Source organism: Dryobates pubescens, chromosome 15 (genome assembly GCF_014839835.1).
Source record: "Dryobates pubescens isolate bDryPub1 chromosome 15, bDryPub1.pri, whole genome shotgun sequence".
NCBI classification, from domain to species: Eukaryota; Metazoa; Chordata; class Aves; order Piciformes; family Picidae; genus Dryobates; species Dryobates pubescens.
The window spans coordinates 5,940,270-5,961,937 of record NC_071626.1 but is presented as its reverse complement, the minus strand read 5'-3'; the positions used below and the strand labels follow the sequence as shown (position 1 = coordinate 5,961,937).

Here is a 21,668-nt window from a genome sequence, read left to right as displayed (position 1 = left end):
GGAAAATATAAACAGGCAGAAGATCCTGACTGCAGGCTTGCCTGAGGCAGTGATGCATTTGTGGTAAGAATAACTACGAGTAAATAAACACTTAAGCAACAAAGATCCTGATTTCCTGTCAAATCTGTTATAACAAATGGGACTCAGAAATACAGAAAATTTAATTATAAGTCTTTGAACTGTTGTGGCATTTTCCATCACGAACAATAAAACTCCCACTGAATCAGGTATCCCACCAGGACTGTGACAAATAGGTACGCAGTGGTGGCTCAGTTCTGAAGAAAAGCAAAGCACAGGAAGGGAAATTAAGGTCTGTGTTTTCCCAGAAGTTCTCTGGTGCTTGCTCACTCCATTTTGTCTCCACAAAATATGTGGTAGGCAGGGCTGAACACTAAACAAGAGGCAGCTCTGTGTGCTTTGTCTGCAGGTCACAGAGGAATTTGGCAAATCAAGTCTGCGCTAAAGACACGTGAACAGCTTTTCTTCTAAATCGGGAAAATGAGAAGAGGGCTTTGAGAAGTGATAGTGGCCTGAGTCATTAGGATCTTAGAGAATTCTATGATGACCTAATTTCCCAACCCAACCCTGGGTAGTGGGGAGGTCATGCTAGATTAAAAAATTCTCTTGGAGTGTGTTAAGGTGAATGGACTTCAAAGGGCTGATGAGCTCTGTTTATGGGATCCGAGGAGCCTGATGAGAAAGCTCTTGGTCACTTGCATCTTAAAGACGTGTGGTTAGACAAGAGGAGAGGGAAACAGGACGAAAAAGGAGACAAGAGAGAGAGGGAGGGAGGGAGGGAGGTAAGTCACAGAGAAACTGGATCCACCCTTGGATCCAAGTTCTTTGGCGGCAGATGTACATGCAGCAGGAGCCTCTGTGGCAGATGCAACAATGTGAGCCCAGGAGGTTTCAGTCCCTTCAGGCATGGGGTGCCCTTCCCAATTCACCAGGGGAGCCCCTGCTGATTTGCACAAGGCTCCTCCAGTGTAATGCCTGCCACGGGCCTTTCCAAGACCCAGCTGCAATGGTTTAGAGCAAGGAAAAGACAGAATTCCACCAATGCAGAAGTTCTCTTCCCATTGTTAAACCATCTACAGTTCTGGCCGGTAGCTCCAGAGAGGAAATAGTTGAGAGCCACTGAGGGCCATCAAAAGCCATTGCCTTGTGTATTCAGGTCTGGTATCTCCACACATTGTTTAAGACAATAGAAGGTCTCACAGGATCCTTTTTGCAAACCAGGAAGGAAGGGAAGGGCAGACCTCAGTTTTTAGGTTAAGGCTGCACGGGAATCTTAATGCACCAGCAAATGGGGTTAGAAATATTGATGTTCCCAAAGGCCTAATAAAAAAGGGCTATTCCCAGCACAGCACAAATTGTATTTCTCCTGCACCCATGTGGAGACAGCAGCCTAGGGCATTTTGCAAAAGCATGGTTTATTTCCCCAACTCTTGAAAACAACACATGCTCTTGACTTGCTCCTCACTCAAATTCCTTGTGCATGATTTGACATACATGGCCCTGGCAGGGCCTGGCACTTGGACTGGAGCTAAAGAAATTTGCCACTGGTAGCAGAAATCCTGTTCAGGGCCCAGAAATGGCAGGATGGTGCACAGAACCAGGATTCACTCAGGTGAGATGCACAGAGGAATCGTTACCATGCCAATCTTCTCACTCCACATGATGGCATGGTGGAATGATCTCTAGTTCTTTGAGACGACTCTCCCACTGCAGTAAGTTCTGAAGCTCCCGTGGTCCTCTGCTTTAGGGGTGTTCTTCAATCTGCTCCACACGAGGAAACAGTTTTGTTTTGGGTAGTAAGATGTTGTTTGTAAGGTAGTAATTGCTTTTGCTTGCCTGGGGAATCCAGAGAGGCTGTTAGGAAGGAACTTGTGAGAAAAGCACCCTGGGGACTTCTCCTGCCACATCTGAGGTAAATGGTTCGTTAAATGGCAGTGATTGTGGTTTCAACTGGTGCAGCTGCAGGAGGGCTCTTGGAGGAGTAACCTGCAGCCTCACTAGGGTCCTGCATCCAGTGTGGGAGGATCAGACCTTAGCCCTGCTTTTGAGGAAGTGAAGGCCCTGGGCAACCAAGAGTTGGTGGCAATGATACATGGCTGCTCTCTAAACCTTGTGCCATCTCCCCACATCCTCTTCCTTCCACCTAGGAACCAGCCATGAGTCTCCAAAGGAAGGCTTCATGGTGAGTGCTTGTATTTATTGAAACCTTCACCATGTGCAATCCAGCCTCCTTATCTGAGGGGCTGCAGGAGGAGGAAGCCATTCTTGTCCCAGCAGCAGCAAACTCCGAGCAGATTTTCTGTGGGAAGCCATCTGTCAGCTGGGGAGTGGTGCTGTGGCAATTGATGGGCTCCAGCTCAGCACAGCAAACTACCGATTCCTGACCTTGCAGGGTTACAGCGCAGGAGGAGTATTAGGATCTCTGGAGGTATTAAGAGCCCGTAGTAGAGCTTCTACTCTTTCAAACCGAGTGGGGGAGACCCTGCAGCATCTTTCTGTCTCTTTCAGTGGTTTGCTACGAGAAGCCTGGGCTCGCAGATGAAAGGGCTGTAGGAGAAAAACAAGCGGTTTCCTTTAGCCAGGGGATTGTATTTCACATGGATGATGTGTAGCGTGTGGGGCTGCTTCTGCTTTGAACTCAGCCTATCCTTATCCCAAACTTAAATCTCCCACTGGCAGTGCTGAACCATGTTTTGACTGTTCCAGGGTGAAAAAGGGAGGTGGGGTTCATGACATTTCTGCAGAAGAAAAATAGGAGCTTGTAATGCTCTGTAAAATGCTCTGGAGTGGTAAAATATTTCTTTTTAGGTTTAGATTGAAATACAGAAATAATATTTTATGGGGTAGATATGTGTAAAAATGATACCTCCCCCTACTTATCTCTAATTAAAAGCCTTTCACTGGAACACCACAGTTGGGTCAAATTCCTGATCTGATAGCCTTGTGGTTCTGTCAGTTTAGGTCCCTCTCCTTCTGCCTGACCTACCATCAGGTGTGTTAGAAAATAAGGAGAGGAAGGAAACTGTGGCTCTCAGGTATACTTCTTCGTTTGCTTTTTGTGCCCCAAAAGGTCCTTACTGAGATTCCCATCCAACTCTATCAGCTATTCTCCTGATTTATTATGAGAGGGACACTTTCTTCTACACTGTGACTGTTCTTCCTCCCTCACCCCTCTCTTTTCAGAGTGCTGAGTTGGTTAGGGAATGAAAATAATTTGGCTAGCCCAAGTATTGGGGTGATTTAAGTGCCAAGAGACATCTTGGCAAGCCAAAAGCTAGACTGGCTCACACCTCCTAAATGTTCTCAGTTTGAATAGAAGTTACCTCTTTTTGCTGCTTCTGTAATAAAAATGCAAGCAGTTACTCAACAGTTTGATTTAAGGAGGGGTCCTTACATGTCTTGGTGGAGAGGAGTTGTTTAGCTGGGTTGTTGTCCTGGTTTAACACAGCCTGCTCTCATAAGCCCCCCTCTCTCCCCACACAACTGGGAGGTAAAGTAACACACACACAAAATCCCTCTGGGTTGAGATAAAGAGTTTTAATGGAAGTGATACAATGCACAATTACCTTAGCCTATTTGCAGAAAAGTGCAGCACCATGCAGAAGCAGCAGCAGAAGCCAGCCCAGTGGAAAAGACCAGCACTCCAAACCCCACAAACCAGAAGCAGCAACCAGAACAGGAAGCTTCTCATGTTACCGTCTAAACTTCAAGCCCTAGGGCCCTTTGCTCCAGCCAGCACTTTCATTTTGAAGCTGGCATGATGGCAGCATGGTATTGAATATCAGCAGATTCAACTCAACCCATGAGAGTTGTGATAAAGCTATGGATTTGGTGTATTGATTTTTGATGTTCTGATGCATTCTGGTTAGCAAGGAATCACGATCTCTTCCCTTTGTGGTGGAATTCCCTTCAACAGTGGAGCTATACCCTTGTTTGTGTGGTCAGATGTTCCCAAAATTCAAAAGGCTTTGGACTCTCAGCTAGAAACTGGAAATCTGCAGTCAGTGCAGAGGTTCTTATAGGTAAGCATAGAAAAACTTTTGGTGAATTTAATATCAAAATGAATGCTACAAATCAGTGTAGCTGTCTTGCCTTTTCCTGTAAGGCTAAGGCTGAGTCTTCACACTAGCATTCAGTTTGGTACGAGTGGCTTTCAAAGGCACAGTGTAATGATAGGTATTGGAGCTGCCTGTTCAGGCTGTCTTCAAACTCTGACAGGTGCTGTGACAATCATGTAGTCTTTCTTCTGGCTTTCTGGATTTTTTTTTCCTTAAGCCTGAAAGAAAAGGAAGTATCTCTTTTTTGAAGGAGTAAGTTCTGTTTCTGAGCACAATTCTGGGAGAAGGGGATGAATTTCAGTGGTAGAAACTATGATGTTTGCCACAGATTGAGAGGCTCCTGTGTGGCTCCTTGCTTTTTTTCATTAGTCTCCAATTGGTTGCTGTTTTCTTTTTCTTTTTTTTTCCCTCCTCTTTCTTCTTTTTATCTTATTCTATTGTTTCTTTTTTTTTCTTATTTTACTTTTTTCTATTTTTTCTTTTTCCTGTTTAACTTTCTCCCTTTCCCCTTTGCTTTTTGGTCCTCCCTTTCCCCTTTGCTTTTTGGTCCTCCCTTTCCCCTTTGCTTTTTTAATTTTTCTTTTCTTGTGCATTCATTTTTCCAGTGAGCAAACAAAATCCCCAACAGTAATTTCACAAGTGGGTGGTGAGCTGTGCGGAGGAAGTGCACAGAGTTTAATCACCAAACCTCGGAAGAGAGGCATAGGGATCTGTGAGAAAGGACTCCTCTGTATAGGGAGTGACCCATAGGGGGTTTAGGAAACTAAAACAAAACCAGCTTCATGCTGGGTGCAGGATCAGAGTTTGTTTTCTGGATTTGCCATGCTATGGCATATTTTGTCAATTAAAAGGGTTTCTACAGGTAATCAAACCAATGTGGAAAATAGGGAGGGAGGGATGCATGGAGGGAGGAAGGGATGGATGGATGATTAACTGGAATCCCTCCTGAAAAGCAGCTTTACTTGCCAGACTGTGGCAGAGTGAATTTGTTAGAGATGTGTTCTAAATGTGAATATCTTCAGGTGTTTGCACACTGAAGTTTCCCAGCTGTAAACCTGCTGACTATCTCCTTTTGGTTCTCTGGTTCAGCTCTTCTAGCTCATTGAGAGAAGGCAGAGCTGCTATCTTATTTCCAAAAGTGATTATTTGATTTGGAGAACTTCCTTATTATAATGGGAATCTCTGCAGAGAGTTATCATTTAATTCTGCCTTTGTTTGTTTGCTTGTTTGTGATGCAATCCTACTATACCCAAGTCAGTGGGAGTTTAGAATCATAGAACCATAGAATTGATAAGGTTGAAAGAGACCTCAAAGATCATCAAGTCCAACCTGTCACCCAAAACCTCATGACTACTAAACCACGGTACCAAGTGCCACGTCCAATCCCCTCTTGAACACCTCCGGAGATGGTGACTCCACCACCTCCCTGGGCAGCACATTCCAATTGCTAATGACTCTCTCAGTGAAGAACTTTCTCCTCATTTTGAGCCTAAACTTCCCTGGCACAGCTTGAGACTGTGTCCTCTTGTTCTGGTGCTGGTTGCCTGGGAGAAGAGACCAACCCCCTCCTGGCTACAACCTCCCTTCAGGTAGTTGTAGACAGCAATAAGGTCTCCCCTGAGCCTCCTCTTCTCCAGGTTAAACAATCCCAGCTCCCTCAGCCTCTCTTCACAGGGCTTGTGCTCAAGCCTCTCCCCAGCCTTGTTGCCCTTTTAGCCAGAGTGCCCCTTCCTTAAAGGCACAGCCTCAAACTGTCACATGTGGACAAGTTCAAGAGTTTGTGGCTGATTTTAAAAGGTAGAAGATCAATCCATAGAAAGCATACTGGGAAGTGTTTTCTCCATTTCTTTCCATCATAACTTTGGCAAAAGTTGGGATTTGGATTCGCTGGGTCTGTCACAAATTGAAAGCCTGGTATCTCGTGAAAGCCTGAGATGAAAAAGCCTTGCATTATACCATCGCAGAGCTGAAATCTGTGCAGAACTCCCCTTGAGTTTTGGAGGTTGTAAAATGGTATGAATTCTGATTTTTGCAAGGACAAACCAAGGAGGATATGAAAGCAATACCAAGAGAAATACTGAGCTGCCATGTCTCTCAAACAGTGTGACCAAAACCCCATGATAATTTAGAATTTTGTTTTTCCATTTTAACGTGTTTTATGATGTTCTGGGACTGAGCCTTCACAGCTGTAGCATTCTGTGCTACTGCTTGCTTTGAGAAGAGCTTGCAGTCGAGTCCCTCAGAGCTATTTGTGTTCAATGATTTTTGCCTACTCTAGCTGTCCTCCGGCCTGGATACTCGGACTAGATTGACGGTCCCAAACTGAATCAAAACCAAAGCTGTTGTGAATCCTGTTTATACTACACATAAAGTTGGGATGATTTCTTGATTATCTTAGCTAGTAATTTTTACAGCCATGAAATATTTTGTGTATATTTTCTTTTTTGCTGGCCTCAACTTGTGTACCACTTGTTCCCTGTCGGTTAGAATCATGCCTAATGTTTGAGACGTTTAAGTAATTTTGGCAACCTGCCTTTAAAACTAAAGGAAGAACAGCTGGTCATAAAAAGGTTTTTACTTCCTACCCACTGCTTCACTTAAATTTTTTAAAGTTAAGAATTCTTCAGCTCTGGCCAGGACATGAAGTGTAAGATTCTGACTGTGTGCTTTCCCGCTCCATGCTTAACGGGTTGACTAGGAATGCTGTTTATTTTCTTTGACCTATTCTTGTGTTTTTTTTCCCTCTCTTTGACTTCTTGTTGTAGGATGAGTCATCCATGTTCTTCCAGTTTGGCCCATCAATAGAACAGCAAGCCTCTGTCATGCTCAACATAATGGAAGAATATGACTGGTACATCTTCTCCATTGTCACTACTTATTTCCCTGGTTACCAGGACTTTGTGAACAAGATCCGGAGTACCATTGAGCACAGTTTTGTGGGTTGGGAACTGGAGGAGGTCCTTCTGTTGGACATGTCCTTGGACGATGGGGACTCAAAGATCCAGAACCAGCTCAAGAAGCTCCAAAGCCCTGTTATCCTCCTCTACTGCACAAAGGAAGAGGCCACCTACATTTTTGAGGTGGCCAACTCTGTGGGTCTGACAGGCTATGGTTACACGTGGATCGTGCCCAGCCTGGTGGCAGGGGATACAGACACAGTGCCATCCGAGTTCCCCACCGGGCTCATCTCTGTCTCATATGATGAATGGGACTATGGTCTTCCTGCCAGAGTGAGGGATGGAATAGCCATAATCACCACGGCTGCTTCTGATATGCTGTCTGAACACAGCTTCATCCCTGAACCCAAGAGCAGCTGTTACAACACCCAGGAGAAAAGGATTTACCAGTCCAACATGCTCAACAGGTAAGGGAAGGGACTAGCCTTATGAAAGAGGGGTCACAGAGGAGTTCTGAGGCCAAAATAATTCTTCTGGGTCATGTGACACTTTGGGGCATTGGGCAATGTTGGCCAGAATCTGGGCAAGGGCAAGCATGCTGCAGGTGGGAGCTGTTACTGTTCGTCATGAGTGGCAGTACTGTCACCCTGTTAGCCCCCACACAACACAGGGGGCAGCCAGCAAGAGTCAAAGGAACAGCGAAGGCATAGTCTGAAAATGCAGGATTGCCCCTCCATGCACAAACTTTTACTCTTGTAACAGCACTGAACTTCTTGGAGAGTCTTTGTATGAATGGGTCTGTAACTCCCAGGTGGGTTATTACTGCAAGATTTTTGTATTGAAATCTAGAAGGCTTCAGGTTCTATTCCAGGCATCAGCAGTGTGGGAACAGGTGTCCCTTATAGGGGATGGTTGTTTAATGCACTTGGAATAGTGTCATTGCACCTTTTGTCTGAGCCCTGTGTCCTGCTGTCCATTAGCTCTGAATTACAAAAGAGAAGGAAATGCAAAGATATGTACAGAACTAAGAGATGCAGAGAAAGTTAGTCAAGAGCTCTGTTCAGCTTTTGCTTTACACTTGAAGCCTTAGGTCTCTTAAGAATTCAGTTTAGCTCAAAAAAGACTGTTTGTGCTATCTCCCTGCTCATTGGCATCTTGTTGGCCATTGTCTGCTGTGTGATCTGGGTTCCATTCTCTCTAGAGCACATTACGCAGGGAGCCTAGGCCCCTCCATCAGAACTGCCAGTTGTTTCTAAATGGAAAAGAGCATTTAAAAACAGGGAAAACCTGTTTGAATAAACATCATCTTTTGATCCAGATTCAGGTTTTCTGAAGAAACAGTGCTAAGATGCCTGCTTAAGGTCATAGAGAGAGCCTGTGGTGGAACAAGCTCCAGAACAGCACTCTGATTGCTAGATCTTCCTTTCTGTCCCAGCTGGAGTTTCAGTGTGTTGCTAAGCAACCCACATAATAAGACATGGGAAAGAACTGGGGGAGGTGGTATCTGCAATTAGCCAGATGCCCCTGACTTACTCAGCTGTCATTCCCTAGTATTTTATATGCAAAAATCTTGGGCAAATTTTGTACCAGGGCAAGGGGAATCCGGGCAGTAGCCATCTGGAGAGGTGACCACACAGTGCTCAGCATTTTGTTCATTTGTCATGATGAATCAGGGAACAGAGTAAATGTAATGGATTGGTTTGCATGCTGTGACCCTTTGCTGTCAACTGTACTAGGCAGAGGGACTGGCAGACAAGAAAGCAGATTTTCCTTTGCCTGAAAGGTGGGAACCGAAATAAATGTCTGTCCTTTGACCCATTATTGTACATAATACTATCTGCTATTTACTCTTTGTCTCTATATTCCACTGACATATTACCAGGTCTTATTGCCTTTGCTTCTTCTTCCTTTTGTTTTCTGCAAGCAATTGGAACAAACAAAAGTGCCCATTGCTTTCAGTTTCCTTCCCAGTTAGGTTTAGGGGTAAGGTGTGTTTTTTGATATAATGATTAAGCAGGGAAAATGTATTCAATAAATGCAAAGGTATCAGATGTAGGACCAAGGCAGGCTGTTGCTCGACCTTTCCAAATGAATAGGGATTTTCAGGAGGAGCTGTGATGTATCTTTCCAGCAGTTCTCTAAAAGATAAAATGTTGTTACTTGCCACGTGCTCACAATCACAAAATGCCAGGTTGGAAGGGACCACAGGGATCATCTGTTCCAACCTTTCTGGGTGTTAGTCTAGTTTAAGTGAGATGGCCCAGCACCCTGTCAAGCTGAGTCTTAAAACCATTCAGTGTAGGGGAATGTACTACTTCCCTTGGGAGATTCTTCATGTCTAACTGTTCTAGTGGTGAAAAGCTTTCTTCTGGATTCCAACTGGCATCTCCCCAGGAGTAACTTGTACCTATTGCCCCTTGTCTTTTCCATGTGACTCCTTGTAAAAAGGGTGATGCAAAGTTATGCAGACCTTCTGCTAACAGGTTCAGTTGACACCATATTAGCTTGTGCAAAACATGATGCCCATAGAGCTGCGCTGTTTCAGGGACCCAATGTCTCTACACTGCACTTCTTTGCTTGCATTGAAGTCCCCAGCTCACAGAATAGAATAGAATTAACCAGGTTGGAAAAGACCTTTGGGATCATTGAGTCCAACCTATCATCCAACACTCTCTAATCAACTAAACCAAGGCACCAAGTGCCCCATCCAGTCTCTTCCTAAACACCTCCAGTGATGGTGACTCCACCACCTTCCTGGGCAGCCCATTCCAATGACCAATCACTCTTTCTATGAATCTTGAGTCTCAGAATATGACAGTACTTCTGTGCAGCATAAATATGCCCTCAAGCCTGGGCACCCTACATGAAAGCAGTTCTTGTCATTTTGAAGGTGTTAGCTTTCGTCTTAGCTTCATGGCCCAAATGATGCTTCTCTGATGCTTCTCCATTGTCTGCTTTGGGTACACAGCATTCACAGGAATGACTGCAGATATGTGTAGATATACCCAGCTTAGTTTGGGTACTGGCATCAGTCTTGCTGAGATGTAGAGTCAATTAGTCCATGCCAAGCTCTATTCTGCCACTGCCTAGATTGCTGCAGGCACCTGAGCTAGCTCAGAAATAATTACACTGTGTTGCAGTTGCTCCTGTGACCAGAGTGCAAATATTCAATTTTCCTCCAACAGCACTGGTCTGTGCTCTGTCTGTCTGGGGTTCTGACCTCCCCCTGTCCCTACTTCCGAGTGAGGTAGTTAAAGATTGTGACTTCAGCGAGTTAGGTGCTTGGTTTTCTATTCAAATGAAATTGCTGTTGGGCACCTTTTGATGTATAAAAGCTAATGGTGTCCATAATCATCCACTGCCTTTACCAACCCAAAGTTTCAATAGCAATGTGATGGCTTCAAGCTTGGCCTTAGCCTGGAATCTGGACAGAAGGAAGGGTAGAGGAGAAGAAGAAGTGGAAAGAAGAAATATGAAGATAGGAGATCACCTCACTGAACCAACACCTACAGAGATTAATGGCTGTAATTTGTGTTCGTACCTTTAAGTCCCATTGAACTGTCTGGAGTTTCCTGTGTGCTAAGCTTTAAACCTCTGCTGATATACTTTGTTTATTTGGGGTATTACAGGTTCTGCAGACCTGGCTGCTTCATACTTTCCCCTTCCACTTACTAAGATTGCCCAGCATTTGTGCATTGTATATAGCAGGCAGGAGGGCAGCAAGCAGCAGTCCCTGCATGTCTGGGACATGGTCTAGCTTTCTTTGGATTGGACTGAAGGTTCTGGAAAACTAATTTTAGTCCTGCCTTGGACCTGGTAATACTATATTCAGCCATCTGCATCTTGCAGTTCTCCCTCTACATGCCTACACAGAACAGAGAGATGTATGTACGTGGGCTTGATATCTAGGGAGACTGCAAAGTGTATGCGACCTCAGGTAATATATCACCACGTAGCTGGTGTTTCAGAAACTCCTGAAGTTAATCCAAATTGGTCCAGTTTTCTTCAAATCCATAGCTGGGAGGCAGGGCAATGAAGGAATTTTCCCATTTTCCCCATTCATTGGAGAGTGACACATCCAACTGAAAAAAATGTGTAACTTGGTTCAGCTGGGGCACTTTCTGCCCTGAGACTGGGAATTAGTCATTTCCCAAGATCTGCCTTTGAACCTTGACCATTCCTTAGATTTATTTTTTTGCTTTCTTTCTGAAAATGAAGTGGTTATGAATGCAGCTAAAATCAAATGGCCTTGCTTGATGAGAAATCAATTGGTGGCTGATCAAGGTGTAAGGAGAAAATCAACTGAATGTTTCTCAGCTTTAGAAAGAAAGCTTTAGTTTTTCCTTCTCCTAAGGAGAAAATCAACTGAATGTTTCTCAGCTTTAGAAAGAAAGCTTCAGTTTTTCCTTCTCCCTTCTTACCTTGACATTCCAGTTTGGTTTTGCAAGTGCTTGTGCAAAGTTTTCCTCAAAGTATGGCTGCAAGAAGAAAAAGAAGTAAGACAGACCGTTATCTAAATGCCATTTCTTGCCAATGTAGGTGTTTGGGCTGCATCTTCCCATGTTAATAATGGTCTCATAGCAACTGTGTCTTGTCTGTCTTGAAACTGACTCTTTTGTATTATGCCAGGACTGCAGAAGTATGATCACGACCACTGAACGTTGCAGACTTTGTCATGGGCATGAGCCCATGACTGAGACAACTTGACTAGGAGCAGAATAATACTTCAAGGAAGATTTGTTCTACAAGAATTGTCAGTTTTCTTTTTGAGTGATTCTTGAGGAATTTTTCCTCTAGTGAAGGGTTTACCTCAATTTATGCTGATAATAGGCTTAGGTGATTATTTTGAGTCCAAACATCCAGGTGCTGTTTTGCAGTTCGGTTACACTCTTTAATTCTTTGTTTTGCTAGTAACAATTGCCTGTTCATTTTTTCCTTCATTGTCCCAGAAAGAAATCTGGTTTGGAATATTCCAGTCAGATGAGTTTCTAGTTGTCTCAATGGCTGGGCTTCTGGGCTTCCTGCAAACCGCTGTGCTCTCTGCTCACTCTACCAGATTGAGAAGATTACAAAGACTGAAAAGGAGTTTCGAACAGATTTTTCCTCTGGAGAGATGCTCAGATGTGGAGTTCTTTCTTCTTGGCCCTTCCAAGAGCGTTGCTAACCTTCTAGACATTCTGTAAAGTTCATCTATTCTCCCTTCACCATGGCTGCTGAGGAGTGAGTGGGCAGAGGTGGATGTGTTTATAGGCAGCCTTCTGCTTATTTTGTTATTTTAATTGATGGGACAGATTTCCTTGAGCTTGGGCTTGGTGCTTCTCATTACATTTTAGAGATGGGAAGAAATAACTAAATGACAGGAGCATTCTTGGGAATGGAATTCAGGGATGAGTCATGAGAAAAGAATATGATTTCTGGCACATATCTGAAGAATAGAAGCTCAGTTGTTTTGTATGGATATTCACAGTAGCTGGGCTACAGAAGCTGTATTTTTGTTATAGCCTTCAATGAGCCCTGGGTTCTTCCTACTGGTTGTCATGGCTGCTTGTGAATGCTGGGCCATAACTACTAGTTTGTAGTTGTTGGGTTACTAATGAGTTCCCCACTGATTGGCTTTAATAGTCTCTCATTTAACACCAGGCTGCACACACCAGATTTCATTTTAATAAAAAGAGCAGTGAAGCATTTGCTTTGGAATGGAAATACAAATGTGGAATTATATTGCCTTTGCACAGAAATACATTAAGAGGGGAACAAAGCTGGGTTCAGTTCTGCACCTCCCATTCCTCAAATACAAAAACAGCTGGCAAGCTAGCTTGGTGCAGTGCTTGGACATGATACTTCCACTTGGGGGAAAATGCTAACTTTCATCTGGAGCTTTCTATGCCAACCAGTTAAGACATGCAAAAGAGGCCTTGAGGAATGATTGAACACTATTTCCCCTGGAACATCCAGGGCAAACACTGCTATTGCATGGCCACATTCCCCTCTTGGAAACTAGGAATTGCTGGGGTTTATATAGCTGAACAATGAGTCATTGAGCAGCAAAAGTACTTGCAATACTACTGTACAAATGTATTGCTCCCTTGGAGATTTGGGACCACAGGGGCTGTACATGTGCCTGGAAAGGTGCAGTCTCTCTCATGGTGTTGTGCTACTCTGATACCCAGGAGCAGCACCATGCCCATAATAGCCTGGACATAATTTCCCCAGATCAGTGCCAAGGGCAGTGCTCAGGTAGAATTGTTTCCTGGGCCTCTTCCAACCCACCCTCTTGCCCTCTCCTCTCTGTTCATAGCAGCTATTGCTTGCCATATTTGACACAGAGAACATCATGTGTCATTTAGAGGCACTGCCATTGAGCCAGTCTCTGTTGCCTTCTAGTCAAGTGAGCCACATCCCTTCACACAGCACAGTGAGGCAATTGAGAGCAGGAATGGAGAAAGGGCCCTTTGTGTCTCTCTTTTTTCCATTGGTAGGACTGCTGAATTAACCTGATGATGAATTAACCTCATTTTGAGTTAATCTTAGGAGCACTAAGCAGCACTGAGGTCTCTGGCTTCTGTGGAGTGGCACCTACCTGCTTGGCAGCTGGCTAGACAGCCTTGTTCCAGCCCTTAAGCCCAGTACTTCTCCAGTGGTGGGAGGCATGATGCTGGGACTTGCTTCTTGACTCCAGGGAGGACAGGAGAGAGGGTGTAAAAGGCGTGTTCCCACAAATGCAGAAATTGCCCTTTTAAGAACTTTGGAGGGAGAGGGAGCACATGTAACTTCTGACCTTTTGGAACCTTTAAGCTGGTGTCTTGTTAGCAGCCTGTTATGTTCCTGCTGGTTGTTGTGTCCGGCTGCCGGCAGGCTGGTGCTAGCCGTCAGCACGTGGTGTGACCACTGCTGACGGCTTAGAGATCCCTGCTGCTGAAATCTGCTTGTTCCTGTCACCGCTCCAGCAGCAGCTGGAGGCCAGTGTTGGCCTGTGCCTTCTGCCTCCATCAGAGTCTTTTTGCCTCCCTACATTCCCTTTCCCTCATCACCTTGCTCTCTGCTGCCTGCATACTGCCATTACTTGCTTTTTTCACCCTCCCTGCCTCGCATCCCCTGTTGCATTTCATCTGTCTTGCATGTGTTGCCCCCTGTTATTCACATTCAGTAGTTATTTGGTGCTGGGGAAAGGTGACAGGTTTGTAACCCTGGGGCTGCTGGTTAGTCACACCGCCTGCCCAGGAGGTGAGCAGTGGGTGGGGGGAAGGTTGATCCATGTGCCACCACAGCTCAGAGGCAGTGTTGGCATCCTTTCATTCCATTTTTTTCTGCCCCCTGAAGGTGGATGCTGAGAGTAGCTCTTGACCCAAACCTCTCCCATACAGGTGGGCTGCTAAGGGTGCCTGATGCAGAAGAATGTGGTCTGTGCCTGACTGTCCTCCTTGCTTTGCCCAGCCCTTAAGCAGTGCTAGTTGGGCAGCGAGAGGCACAACTGTCTTGCGGGGAAAGGTCTGACCTCAGACCTGCTTAGCACACTGTTAGGATACTGCAGACCCTTGGCTTCTCCAAGGGAGTATATGTTGGGGGGACAGAAAAAATATTTGTTCCTCAGCAGGTGTCACAGGATGCTTTGGTCCTACAGAACAAGGCTTTGTTAGAGGGGGAAAGGGGGCATTTGTTCTGCGTGGACAGCTGGATTTTTCATTCTCTTAGCATTTAAAATAGGATGGGAGTGTTTAAGTGAAGTGATGGGTTTTTGGCAAGGGTTGTCTTTTGATTAGAGGACAGACCCTTTCATAAAGGCCTTCTAAATCCACCAGCTGGGAACGTATTTTTGGTATGCACCATCAGTTTCCAGATGGGAAAATGTCCATGTTCTGCTTCCAGCCCTCTGAGACATCTCCTGCTCTGCAGCCAAGTCCAATTAGTGCTAATACCGTGGCAACTTCACTTGTTGGTGACAATATGCTTTAACTTGTGCATCTAGGCTCTTTCTGCTTTTCATGAAAAGTGAATCAGAATCCTTCCTCTGTGGTGGAGCTGAAGGAAGCAGCGCAGCACCGCAGACCCGGCTCTGGCTACGGTTTAGCGCCAGCTACAGTGGCATCTTCCCCTGATCACAAAACACGGTTGGGGTCCTGTGGGCTTTAAAGTGCCCCAGGGAATTTGAAAACCCATTTTAGCAGCTCAGCAGAGGGAAGGTGAGAAATATCCTCTTTCCTTCAGGGACCAGCTTGTTGAGGCTGTGGCTATTTTCTGATGCGCACACCTGCGAATCGATGGTTAGCCATAAGCAGTTTCATCACTAGAGCCTGTAATGAACACGAGCATTTTTTCCCCTTTCTGATAGAAGCATGGTGGCTTTTTTTCATTCCCCTCCCCCCCCCCCCGACTTAATGTTCTTACTATCTTTCGAGTTTTTAAAAATAGGAACTGCCGCGTTGCTATGGCTCCCTGTGCAACTGTGGAGCAGCTTTCTCTTCTCTCCTTCCCTCTTTGATGCGATCTGGCTTCACGATGCGGTTTGACAAGACACCAGCCCAGCTCGCCGCCTAGTGGCTGCCTTGTCGGGGGGTGGAGGGACCACGACAGACTTCACTCTTAGCAGAAATCAGTGAATAATCGGTTTATAAACAAACAAATAAAATGTCCTTTCCTGGAAGACAGAGGAATTTACCCTGCCCCGTCCAGGGTGAGATTTTTTTCTCTGTTGCCTTCTGCCGTTTCCTGGCATTCCTGTGGTTTAACTTCCAGTGGGGTATTCTTCTCCCCTTTCTGTCCTCCACTCCTGTGTGATGGAGCTGAGCCCTGACAAACGTCTCCTCTGTTCTCCAAAGGCTCCTGCCGTTCAGTGGTCTTTGCCTGATATGCTTCATCTAAAAAATCATTGTGCAGGTTTTGAGCTAAGCTCGAGGTTAAGTGCTTTGCTGAATCAATGCTTAGGACACTCCTGGCTAGATGCTGCTGCTGCAAATCCTCTCAGAACCATTGCTTTAAGGCTGTAGTTGAGTCTTGGGAAAATGTGGATCTCCATATCTATGGGACAGCTGAATACATACTTAAAGGGACCAAAGTAAACTGTGGCTTTGAACACCTGTTACATGTATAGAATCCAGACCTCCTTCTGCAGCTCACAGACCTCTCCCCTGGCCAATTTTCAGGCAACTTTAATTTTAAAAGCACCTTTTGTTTCATGCTGCAGATTCCCCTCCCCCCAAATCCAAAGGTGAACAATTTGAAAAAGCCAAAACAAACAAAAGTGCAAGACTCCCCTCTCCATCTAGTTCTCAGTTATGAGAATGGGAAATCTGTTTTGCTTTCAAATAATTATCCATCAGTGGTGTGTCTGATACTGTGGGCAAATAACTCAAATAACTCAGTTCAGACTTGAAAAAGTGGTTTGCAGTGTTAGACAAGGGGGAAGGACAGTGGAGAGCAGAAGAATAGATCTACTCTGTCAAAAGGTTTGAGATCAGCTCTAAGTTTATTCAGCACTGGTTAGGCCACACCTTGAGTCCTGTGTCCAGTTCTGGGCCCCTCAGTTTAGGAAAGATGTTGACTTGCTGGAATGTGTCCAGAGAAGGGCAACAAAGCTGGGGAGGGATTTGGAGCACAGCCCTGTGAGGAGAGGCTGAGGGAGCTGGGGTTGCTTAGCCTGGAGAAGAGGAGGCTCAGGGCAGATCTTATTGCTCTCTGCAACTACCTGGTTGTAGCCAGGTGGGGGTTGGTCTCTTCTCCCAGGTAACCAGTGGCAGAACAAGAGGACACAGTCTCAAATTGCACCATGGGAGGTTTAGGCTGGATGTTAGCAAGAAGTTCTTCATAGAAAGAGAGATTGGCCATTGGAATGAGCTGCCTGGGGAGGTGGTGGAGTTGCCATCACTGGAGGTGTTTAGGAAGAGACTTGATGGGATGCTTGGTGCCGTGGTTTAGTTGATTAGGTGGTGTTGGATGATAGGTTGGACTCAGTGATCTCAAAGGTCTCTTCCAACCTGGTCTGGTCTGGTCTATTCTATTCTATTCTTTGTTAATGTTAGAAAATTTGATTTAGAATTGAATATGAACCTTTGAAAGTGCTGTGTATTACTTTAGTGTCTTTTTATTTATTTTTGGCATTATGTTTCCACTGTGCATGAAATTTATTGAAGTATTTGGATAAAAGACAATCTAGAAATGTGGTATCTAAAATGCTTAAATTTGAGCAAAATAGTAATAAAGAAATCAGGGCAGAGACATGTCAGCTTGTCCAGTACTCTACTGCTCTATTGTTCCTGTAGTGTGCCCTCTCCTGATTTAAGTAATAAGAATCTCCTTACCCAAGCCTGCAAGCACCTTAATATAAAATTAATATTAAAATCTAGCCACTGTGTCCTTGAAATGCTCAATCAGACTGAATGCTGCCAGCCCTCTTCCTACAAAGAAAGTTTTTTTTTTCCCCCACCCCTATGGAGAGATTCCTGAGCTTGCTCTATCAGGCTGAACAGGTCCCCACACCTGTCTCACTGGAATAAAGATCGTAAGCTGATTAGAGCTCCCCTCTGCAGTAGCTCACTGTGAAAAATGCTCAAAGAACAGGGAAATTAGGGTTGCTCTTTGTTAAGGATCAGCTGAGGCAGCAGATAACTGGGTGAAGATTTCATCAACTGATGATGTGGCCAAGGTGGAAGGGCTGCCTCACTGGACTGCAAACCTGTGAATCTCTGTGGCCTGACAGTGGTTAAAAACACAAATGCTGACTCGACGCTGACTTTTTTTTTCCCCCCCTCTGGTTTTGGAGCTGTATTAAAATGAGATGGAAATGAGTTTTCAGTGTCTTGCCTGTATTATTAGTGCCACAAATGAAATCATTTTTCAGCAAGATGGCTACCTCCAGTAGCAGTGTCAGCATCTTGCATTTATTTATGCCAAGGCTGTAGTATCTTTTATCTGCACTTTACAAAGTAGAAAGGGATGGCTTAATTCATCGCTAAAATTCTGCCATCTCTGGGGTGAAATAGAGCAACTGTTAAACAGCGCAGAGTCTGAAGCACAGATGAGTGCCACACCTCACTGGAGCTGTGCAAGGGATTTCAGCTGGCAGGATGAAATTGCTGGAGGTGGATTTTTGCCAAGACATTGGGGCTGTTTAATAAGCGCAAGAGATTAGCAGCAGTGTCACACATGCCTCTCATGTGCCTACATGAAGCAGGCAGCCAGCAGTTCCAGGAGTGGTTTCAGGAAGGAGATTGGCAGCTTTTCCAGTGTGCAGGCTTCACCAGCAGATGATCTCTGCGTTCAGAGACTTCCTTCTTCACAAGCCTGTGACATGCTTTGGGCAGATGTACCTTGGTCCTACACCGCTTGTCTGTATTTCTCCCCTCTGGAAATTTGGCCCTGGGCAGAGGTTGATGTCCAACAAGGCTGGGTGTACCTGCTGCTGGGTGTAGACAAATCATAACCATAACTGCATGGGGAGGAAACAGTGTCAACTTCAAGGAAGCTCTGGAAAGCTGCATAAGTAGTAGATAGGTAATAGATGCCGTAAGTGAAAGATGTCCCCCTCAAAATGCTGTTTCTCATCAGCTTCTTCCCCTTTAAAATAACGTGTTGCTGGCAGATGAAGCCCTGTGAGTGACATGAGGTACCTCAAACACAGGCTGCTGCAAGAAATGCTTTCCACCCTCTTCCCAAAGATGCTGACACTGTCCTTCTGCATCTGAGTGGTGACGTGTGGCATGGTGAGAGCTTAGAAGAGCTGGTACTTAAGCCATAACGAAACACTCTCCAGCATCACCAAGGGATTGTGAGGACTTTGAGGTGCAAAGTACAGATGCTTACAGCCTCTGAATAAATCTGAACATCTAGCAACTGCTTTTCAGAATGCCTGGTATCTATTTGTGTTAAATAGCTGTTCTGGAGGGGAGCATGGGATGCTGGGCTTTCCAGCATTTGACTTGCCCAGATCCAGAAGGTGCAGCAGGACTGATCTTTCAGCATTCTGCATGTTCTGCTGCTCTCATCTCAGTTTCCTTTTCCTTTTCTTTCCTTGCAGGCATGTAGTTAAGATACTGTGGGAGCTCTTCTTGCAGATCTGTTTCAGTTTTAATGTGGCAATGAGGAGGAGGAGAAGAGGAGGTCTTGCTTTTTGTGCGAGACCAATGGTTAGATGGACCCAGTCCCTTGGAGATGCTGCCAAGTCACAGTGGTGGCTGTGGAAAGATGCTCATTCTGGAAAAGGCTCCAGTTTGACCAGCCAGAGTGAGAAGTTTACTTAATTTACTGATTTATTTTTTTTTTCTCCTAGCAATTTTTCATGGAATGATCAAGTTTGAATTGATGAAGGCACAAGCTTAGCAATGCTGTGAAATTGATTTGGGATAGTTTATTATAGTTCCATGAAATTGCTTAATCAGGATGTTTGGCAGAGTGAGGGAGCCAAATGAGAAGTCCATGGCACTCCCAACTGTGAGTGGCAGTGGAAGTGCCATATAAGCCAGCACGGAGGTTATGTAGTCATTCAGAGGTAGGATTAGCCACAGGGGAGTGGAATACTGCTCAGGTGAGAGGCAGCCATCAGCTTTCATTGGAGATCAGGCTAGTTTGTGCTGGTACTGGTTGCCTCCCTTGTTTCCACCCACTTCTGGATCCTCACAAAGCCTTGGATCCTGCATCTTGCTGCTCAACTCTGGCATCTCTGAAACCTTCATTGCACCCATCAGTCAGCAGTTTGGAAGCAGGTCCCCAAAGAAAGGCACTGACAGAAGGGCAGCACTGGGACATGGGGACGTGGTGCAGAAGGAGGAGCACTTGGGGAAATAAAAAGCATCATTGGGCTTGGTTTTACAGCACTCACTTGGAAGGGCATGCAGGCTCCTGCTGAGCTTGGCACACAGCTGTCTCCCCAAGTGGGAGGGCTGTGGGTGGCACTGACCTTCATTCCTTTGCTGGATCATAGCTTACCTTTCCTGTGGTCATAGACCAGATCAGCAGTGCTGAAAGCTGGAGACCAACATGGGTGCTGTGACCTTGGCTGTGGCCATTCCCCTGAAGCCAGGCGGTGGACGCTCCTGTGCCAGTGAATTCCCACAGCCTTCTGTTGTCACCTGAGAAGTCAAGGGAAAGCAGCCATACAAATTTGTCACATTCATGACAGAGGCTCATGCTGGAAGTGTTTTTTTAATACTCAGAAAAGAAAGCTGTGTGCTAGCACCTAGAGGATTTTATTTGGGGATGGCTGAATGAGAAATGGTCCTTGGTCCACTCCCCTCACCATTTTAAAAGACAGGAGATGTGGAGCTGGTCAAGGAGACAAATGCTGCTGTGCCTGTGGCTATTTACTTAATCATTATGTCTCCAGCAGGCTTCTGCAGAAGATCATGAACTCTCAGCAGTGAGGGTGTTGAGGATGCTCTCAGTATAGCAATGCTCTGGTGATGTGTCAAGGAGCTGGTTTGGTACCACCAGGAAGCTGTGGAACAGGTACTGTAGTGGCACATGCTGGTGGGACTGTGCAAAGCAGCAATAAACTGAAGGAGGTCTGGTTTGCAGGAATGGCCCTCTGGTAACAGCTCACACCTTACTGATTTAACCCGCGTCCAAAAGATTGTTTTCCTCATCAGCTCCTTACGTCTCTTGGTTTTGCAAGGTCTGCTCTGTATTTTACCACTGAAGATGCTGTTCTTTGGGCTAGGAATCCTTCTTTTTTTTCCCCCCACCCTTTCATCTTGTTAACAGGCATGGGAATGGTGGGCTTGTTCTCACCAGTGGGTGCAAGAGCAAATTTAGAATATACTCTTCTGCAGTATTCAGAATGTGTTCTTCTGCAGTGCATCTAACCAAGGATGTGAATGGTGGGTAATTGGGTGGAGGAACAGATGATTGAACAGTACTTAGATGTTTTAACTAATAATTTTTTTCCACTTCCTTCTCAACCCACTGATCCTAAAGGGTTTCCCACTGTTTGCCTGCAAAAGCACAGAGAGGGGCTGGGAGTTGGACTCTTGTGTGCTTGGCAGATCAGGAGCAGTCTTTGCTAATTCACATTTTCTCTCTTTTCTTTCTTTTTTTTGTTTTTTTACTGTAGTTTTGGGTCACGCAGGAATACACTGTGGAAGGAGAGAATAGGAGGGTTGCAGGGGAGACAGTAACCCACAGGCAAAGCCCTAAGATTGCTCTGCTATATCCATGCCTTCATGCTCACGGTGATTTGCAGCCAGCCAGCTACGAACTCACGGCTCTTGTTATCAGTCATGTCGCCTTTGTGTCTCTGTGTCCTTCCCTTGCTCCCACCCTCCATCTATCTCATGCTTTCCTCAATAGGTAATTATTTTCTATAGAAATATTAAATCTTGGTTTAAAACTGAAGAACCACCCCGTTTTCCCCACCCCCTATCTTTCCTCTCTTTCATCTTTGCTTCCCATGGAAGTGTTTGAAGTAGCACAAGTTCCTGAGAAAGGCTTTCCCCTCCCCCCCCCCCCCCCCCCCCCCCCCCCCCCCCCCTTTGTGCTTTGGCTCTGTGTCCCTTCTTCATTATATCTTCCCTTTGTTATTTTGTTCTGCCTGCCTCATCTCTCTGTTTTCTCCCCATCTCTCAACCCTTCTTCAAGGCTTTTTCTTCATTAATATGTTAATTTCTAGCCCAGGAATCCTTCTTGCGGCTCACTGTGGGAGCCAGAGGAGAGAGCCAGGAGAGAGGGAGGAAGGGAGACAGGGACTAAGAGAGGGGATGAGGACATT

At 45.4% G+C, this 21,668-nt stretch overlaps 1 protein-coding gene across 1 annotated transcript in view; it reads left to right on the top strand.

The window, feature by feature from the left end:
* GRIN2B (glutamate ionotropic receptor NMDA type subunit 2B) overlaps positions 1 to 21,668 on the top strand; it is a 214,178-nt gene that overhangs the window by 82,467 nt on the left and 110,043 nt on the right. The window contains exon 3 of the mRNA XM_009902433.2: positions 6,842 to 7,440. Within this exon, the coding sequence (XP_009900735.2) occupies positions 6,842 to 7,440 (599 nt within the window). The remainder of the gene's footprint in view (positions 1 to 6,841; positions 7,441 to 21,668) is intronic.